Raw genomic sequence first — 7,617 nt, 5'->3', positions numbered from 1 at the left:
GAGTCAAGCAAGGGTGTGTTCTTGCCCCCACCCTGTTCAGTCTCATGTTTTCAGCCATGCTGACAGATGCCTTCAGAGACGCTGACGTAGGCATTGGCATCAGGTACCGCACAGATGGCTGACTCTTCAACCTCAGGAGGCTTCAAGCAAAAACCAAGGTGAGGACAGACACCGTCAACGACTTCCTGTTTGCTGATAACTGCGTTCTCAACGCTGCCTCCGAAGCTGACATGCAACACAGCGTCGACAAGTTCTCTGCTGCCTGTGACAACTTTGGCCTCACAATCAGCACAAAGAAGACTGAGGTGATGCACCAGCCAGCTCCAGGAAAGCCTTACGTTGAACCAAACATCTTCATCAACGGGCAACGACTGAACGCGGTGGACAAGTTCACATACCTGGGCAGTACACTCTCTTGTACAGTTGTCATCGACGACGAGGTGAATGCCAGACTCGCCAAAGCCAGCGCTGCCTTCGGCAGACTCCATGAGAACATTTAGAAGTATATATATATGCACACCCGCACGTTCCAATATTCCGTTGCTCCCACAGTACAGACATGCATACACACACATACCTCATACTCTACACACGCACGCACACACACACACAACACACACACACACACACACACACACACACACACATGCACAGAGCTCACCTGACACATGTGTACACTTACACGCACGCACACAAACACACAGACAGACAGGCAGACACACACACACACAGACATACACACACACACACACACACACACACACACATACACACACACACACAGAGGCTGCCACTGAGGGGTGGGAAAAGATCTCTGATGCCAGGAACGTGGCGTCTATCGTGTTGCTCAGTCTGTTGTATTCAGTTTGGAAAAGCCATTTGCGCAATGTTGGTTTGGAAATGATGCCAATATTCGTTTGATTTGCAAAGCATCGTGCTCTACCTTTCATGCTAGACTTTCGGCCGCTCCCTCTCTCTACCTTTATTTATTTGAGGCGATCGATGGTGTGATGGCCTTGTACCTGTTCTTTTTGGTATTCCGCGGCCTTGACTTTTCTGAGGATTTCCGATTTTTCTAGATGTAGGCTGCTCGTTGTTATTGCGTTACCAGCAAATAAGTCTGTCAGCTCGCTCATTTCCCTTAACTTCACCTGCATGTCCCGGGCAGTATGACCATGTAACAAAATTGACAAACGAAAACAAACAAACAAAAACCACCATTATTGCAGCCATCCCGTCACGCCATTATTGTCACCATCACAACGCTGCCTTTTTGTATGGAGTGGTGGTGGTGGTGGTAGGGGGCGGAGCAAGGATCAGGTTCCCTGATTACTTAAAATATCATTAGAAACTAAATTCGTGTGCCTCTGGATCGAGAAAAGCGTCTGGGGAAAACAAAACTGAATTCCTTCCCCTGCTGAAACTTTTGGCGTGGAAGTCTGAAAAGTAGTCGTGGGAGGGCCGTGTCATCTTCGTGTGACCAACACAACGGTGGAATCAGACAACTATTTTTTCCCAGTTTGTGAGAGACAAACACTCCACAACATATTTTGTGTGGGAAGCTGCGCTTTATTACTTCACGACCATGCAGAATATGATAAACGCCGTCAAAGGGACGGCACTTGGAGTGGCTGAGTATTTTTCTCCAGTCTTAAAGGTGAGTTCAGGAGTCGTGAATCGGAACGAATTTGTGTTATCGTCAAGTTTACAAGTACAACTGCACAAATTGGGTTAGTTCGTGACTATGAGCTGTTTACAGATGTGACCCAATAAGGTATAACATTGTAAATAATGTATACTTAACTATAATTATTGTTTGTCTGCATTTGTTTTACTGAACAGGAAATTCATGCAGATGATCGCGACAAGTTGAATATCTGACAGGATTTTCCCCATTTCTTGTTTCAGTTTCATATTTTTGAAGACGGCCAACGTTAATTTTAAACACACTTGTGTGCTCTTACAATGCATCCATTAGCACAGTGTTCTTAACTTCTTGACTTTACATTTATCAGGTACATAATTTGCACATTTCATGTCTGTTACTTTCCATGGAAAACAGTTTCCAGCTGTAGTTCTCAAGACATCAGAATACAGATGATGATAGATTACAACCTTGATACTGTGAATTATACACTACATCACACAAGGAAAATGGTACACTGATGAAGGGGAGACATTGTTTTCCTAATGTAATTGAAAATAGAATTCCCCAAGGAAATACCCATTCAGAATGTTAGATGGGAACCACTTAAAACATTGCAACAGTATGTATTGAACAAAAGCAAAAGAATTAACTAAAGTAAAGAAAGTAAAGAGGGGAGGTTTTAGGTACACTTTCTTCTGTTTTGTTTATTGAGGCAGGGGAAGTTGGTCAATGTAAATTGGTTGAAGAGCCCATTTTGCTGGCAGTAATTGACAACACCAACACAAGAACATCCTGAAAGAATTATTACTAAGTTTGCTGAGTTTTTGAGCAACCAGAAGTCTATGTTTGTTGGGTTTTTAAGCAACCAGATCAGTGAAACTACTCCTATTCCATCACAGGTTACTTGTTTACAAATGCATAAGTTATTTGCAGTTAAAAAATGTTTTTATAGTTTTGTTTTACCTTTTTAAAATCTTATTTATCGGGTACATGCATTTGACAAACTATAGGGGTGGTATCAAGCTTGTTATTCATATGACATTGCTTCAGACTTATTTAAAAAAAACCTCTCTTGTGGTTTTACAAAAAATGTTTTCATTCATTGTTTGTAGAGGTGTAAGTTATTTTTTTGAAGTGTTGTTTCTGTAAACATTGTGGATTTGCCAAGCTATGAGGATGTAATCAAATTTGTAGTGTATAACATTGCTTTAGACATCATTTCACAATTATTTGATGTGTGTTGTTGTTTTTTTAATTGTTTATTATTTTCTTTTAGGAATCCAAGTTCAAGGAAACAGGTGTGATCACACCTGAAGAGGTAAGAACCTTTTTTGTTCAGTTGTTTTGGGGTGGTGGTAGGTGGAAGGGGGCGGGGGTTGGGGGCTTTTTTGGTTGCTGTTTCAAAACATTTATGATTGTTCTCAGTATTCATTAATGTTCAGAAGTGAAAATAAAGTAAGCATTAAAAAAAATGTTTGGCAGAAGTTAATGGACAAAACCCTTATGGGAAATTGGGGGAGTAACAAAAAATGTTTTGTACATTCCTATGTAACTGTAAATCTGTTTAAAAACTGACTTGATGAGTTTACCCAGAATATAATGGATGTCCATCGACATTAATTGGTTACAGTGACAACATATATTGTACCTGTCCTATGGAAGAGGACACAGAGAGGCTAGTGCATGCTGCACATGGGACCTCGGTTTATCGTCTCATCAGAATGATTGTTTGATCCATATATCGATGAAGTTTGGTGCATTAACTTTTAGAAATCAGACAGTGTTATGAGTACGTAAACATTTTCTGATATATCTGTTATATAGTTGTAAGTTATATGTATTTATCACTCATCAGTGGGGACATTCAAGTTTAAGCCAGTGCCACACACTTGTGAAGTTGAATTACCTGATTACTTTTGTTACAGAAAGCTAGATAGGATAAATGAGTTATTGAATAGATCATCTAGATTTTATTTGAATCATCTGACAGATCAGCCATGTTAGAACTTGAGGAAATATCTTTTTTTTTTTACTCATTCTTTCTTACAACAAGTGCTTGTTTTGATAGTGTCATCTGTTGACCACAAAGTCTGTGGACCTTTTTTTTTTTTCCCCCAGTTTGTTGCTGCTGGCGACCACCTGGTGCATCACTGCCCCACCTGGCAGTGGATCAAGGGAGATGAGAACAGGTTGAAGGGTTATCTTCCCCCTGACAAACAGTTCCTCATCACTCGCAGCGGTAATGATGAAGTCATCACATGTGCATGTGTAGTAGACTTGTGGGCAGCTTAATCTGATTAATACTATTGGAAATCAAAAGGAATAATGTTTTGAGGTTGTGAAAGCAGAACAGTGTCTGAGGTGTTTGACTTGACAAAATGAATCGTTTCTTTTTTAGAGGTTAAGAAAGCAGACCAGTGTTTGAGGTATTTCACTTAAAAATTAATCTTTAAAAAAAAATTATTTATTTTTTTTATTTTAGAAAATTTCCTTTTACCTATTTTAAGTATTTGCTAACAACAACAACAAAAATTAGGTGAATATTTGATACTGGAACAGATATGGAAGTTTGGGTACTTGATGTTGGACTTTATTGAAGGCACTGTGACAGTGGTAGTGGAACAGATGCAGAGGACTGGGTACTTGTGTTGGAATTCATTTAAAACACTGTGGAGTTTGAATAGCTATACAAAAGTTGAGGCACTTGATGTTGGACTTCATTTAAAGCACTGTGGCATTGGAACGGATACAGATATTTGGGCGCTTGTGTTGGAGTTAAATCACTGTGACACTGAAACAAATACAGACTAACAGAGGTTTGGGTACTTGTGCTGGACTTGGTTCGAAGCACTGTGGTACTTGTTGTTGGACTTCATTCAAAGCACAGTGGTATTCAGACAGACACGGAGGTTAGGGTGCTTGATGTTGGACTTGATTCAAAGCACCGTATTTTCCAGAAACGGGGGGGGAAAAAAACAACAACAACAGCAGCAGCTACTAATTGTGTTTGTGGTGATGTTTGCAGTGCCGTGCTACAAGCGGGTGAAGCAGATGGACACTCACCAGGAGGACCAGGAGAAGGTGATCGAGGAGGACGACCAGGACGGGGGATGGGTAGACACCCACCATTTTTCACGTCAGTCTTTATATATATATATATCGTTCGTCTTCAGTTTAACGTCTTTCCACTTGAAGTGATATTAGACGGGGAAAAAAACCCCAAAAAAAACCCCCAAAAAACAAAATAAACAACTGTGGGGGTAGGGGTTGTGGGAGGGGGTGGGGGTAAAAGTGTGTGTATGTGTGGAGGGTGAATAGGGAGAGACAACGCTCGGGGAAAATGGAAACGTTATAAACGCCAACATCAAACAACTATAACAAATGTTCTATTGGACTACGCAGCAAACCTTCAGCAACAGCAAATAACATATTGTAATTGTTAATAACACATTCAAAAGAACTTTTGGTGAAGTCTGGTAAAAAACATTTTAGATTCTGACATTCGAATATTATATGGTTGCTAGATATATGTTCTCCACATATGCACCTAACATCTTTGCTGAACTTAGTTATAAAAGCGTTCAGTTTTATCCTGTTTGATAATGTATGGATCTGCCTTAATCTTATTGAATTACTGTATGTATTTGACTGATTGATAGTTCCCAGTTGTTGAACATTAATTACACTACGGTTTAAAGTTTTGCCGTTTTCCTGGTATCATTCTCTGTTTTTGTTCCACGATGTTTTTTCTAGTATTCGAATATATATATCTTCTTCTTCTGGGTCTTTGTGTTGTTGTTCTTCTTTTTCGTCTTGGTCTTGGTCTTCTTCTTCTGGGTCTTGGTCTGTGGGAACAACCTTGTGCTCTCTCTGTGTCTGCCTCTTGCTCTGTTAAGTCTCTCCTCTCTGTCTGTCTGTCTGTCTGTCTCAAAGTACTCAAGAGAGATTAAGTTTTCTCTCCCTCTGGCTGGCTGGCTGGCTGTCTCAAAGTACTCGAGAGAAGGTTTCTCTCCCTCTGTTTGTCTCAAAGTACACAAGAGAGATGAATCATTCCTGGTTTTCTTGTGACATAGCTCAGTGGTCTCTTTAGTTAAAGGTATATTTTCTGAAAACTGGAAGAGTTCATTCTGCTGTAGAATCCTAACAAAGTTAAGCTTTACAGGGAAATATCTACTTGTGATATGAGTAGTAAATTGAGCAGTTCTTAAATGAATAAATAAATTTGTGGAAGGAAGGGACAGAAAACCATGATACTATCGAATGCTAAGTCAGGTCAAAAAACAAACAAACATTCTCTGTTACGTGTTTATGTGTGTGGCAGCTATTTAGATATGATTTGCAAACATTTGAAACCTTTTTATTGGATTTGGAAAAACAACAACATTTGACGCAATTTCTGGAAACAAAACATATGATTTGCAAACAATTGAAACCTTTTTATTGAATTTGGAAAAAAACATTTGACGCAATTTCTGGAAACAAAACATGTTAAGAAAATGTTTGCTTACAGTGGCATAAAGGGTAAACTAATCAGGTATTGAGAAGTCAAAGCTAAGGTTAGGTGTGGAGCTGCTTAAAATGATTATATCAGTTGTACCCAAGGGTTGTAAAAAAAAAGGAGTGTGTGTGTGTATGTGTGTGTGTGTGTGTAAAGTTGTGGTCCTAAATAGATTTGGAGCTTTTGAAAGGAAAGCATTTTCTCTGCAAGGATTTTATTTTATTTTATTATTTTTTTTTTTTAAATGTTAAAAGTCCTGAATGTAGCAGCATTTAGCATACAGTGGCTTGGTTTGGAAGAAAATTGCTGTTGTTTTAGAGTAACAGTGCCGGAAATTCGGTCATCATGCATGAACAACACACAGGCAAGGGGGGAAATGGGTTGGGGTTATTTGGAAGGGAAGGATGATTTTTTGCCAAGTTTTTGTAACTCAGACTTGGGGAGCAGCACGTCACACACAGTTGAAAGAGAAAACAAGGCAATGATTACCTGCTAGGCAGAGCACACAAGACTTTGAAAAATGCCGTTCTCATTTATCAGTGTTTGAGGAGCTTAGAATGTCATTGGTGTCGTTCTGTTTCAACAGCGTCAGAAACGGTGACCACAATACAGGAAGGAGTGGCAGAAATGACCATGGAATCTAAAGTAAGTAACCCAGAGTGTGGCTTAACGCCACTGTCCTTGAAAGAGAAATTACTGTCCTGTGATATGAAATTTGTGACAGTAAAACAGCTTAAAAAACATAAAGTGTATGTCTGTGTGTGCGTGTGTGAGTGTGTATGTGTGTGTGAAAACAGTGAACCCAGTGTGTGTGAGTGTGTGTATGTGTGTGTGCGTGTGTGCGCGAAAACAGTGAACCCTGTATGTGTGTGTGTGTGTGTATTTGTGTGAGAACCTTGAACCCAGCTGAAGATAAAGATATGAACATATGAGCCCTTGTACGTTTGCAATAATTCAGGCATGCACACATGGACACCTACCACTGTGAAGGAGTAACTTCATTGACAGTTTGTGGCAGCCGTTCTTTGGTTCTGTGATAGACCATCCCTCCCCTGTCCTAGTACTGAAGCTGCTTCTTCTGCGTTCACTCGTATGCACACGAGTGGGCTTCTACGTGTATGACCGTTTTTACCCCGCCATGTAGGCAGCCATACTCCGTTTTCGGGGGTGTGCATGCTGGGTATGTTCTTGTTTCCATAACCCACCGAACGCTGACGTGGATTACAGGATCTTTAACGTGCGTATTTGATCTTCTGCTTGCATATACCCACGAAGGGGGTTCAGGCACTAGCAGGTGTGCACATATGTTGACCTGGGAGATCGTATAAATCTCCACCCTTTACCCACCAGGCGCCGTCACCGTGATTCGAACCCGGGACCCTCAGATTGACAGTCCAACGCTTTAACCACTCGGCTATTGCGCCCGTCTCCTAGTACTGAAGCGTAAAGTGACTCATCACAGAACTGGACG

The 7,617-nt window shown here is 40.5% G+C and overlaps 1 protein-coding gene across 1 annotated transcript in view; it reads left to right on the top strand.

The window, feature by feature from the left end:
• Positions 1-1,445: 1,445 nt before the first annotated feature.
• Positions 1,446-7,617, top strand: part of LOC143288985 (ubiquitin-like-conjugating enzyme ATG3) — a 17,138-nt gene continuing 10,966 nt past the window's right edge. The window contains exons 1-5 of the mRNA XM_076597714.1: positions 1,446-1,657; positions 2,925-2,966; positions 3,767-3,887; positions 4,674-4,784; positions 6,733-6,791. Coding sequence (XP_076453829.1) covers positions 1,586-1,657; positions 2,925-2,966; positions 3,767-3,887; positions 4,674-4,784; positions 6,733-6,791 — 405 coding nt within the window. The 5' untranslated portion in view covers positions 1,446-1,585. The remainder of the gene's footprint in view (positions 1,658-2,924; positions 2,967-3,766; positions 3,888-4,673; positions 4,785-6,732; positions 6,792-7,617) is intronic.

The sequence above is a fragment of the Babylonia areolata genome, chromosome 13 (assembly GCF_041734735.1).
Source record: "Babylonia areolata isolate BAREFJ2019XMU chromosome 13, ASM4173473v1, whole genome shotgun sequence".
Taxonomy (NCBI): domain Eukaryota; kingdom Metazoa; phylum Mollusca; class Gastropoda; order Neogastropoda; family Buccinidae; genus Babylonia; species Babylonia areolata.
This window is presented reverse-complemented; position numbering and strand designations above follow the sequence as displayed.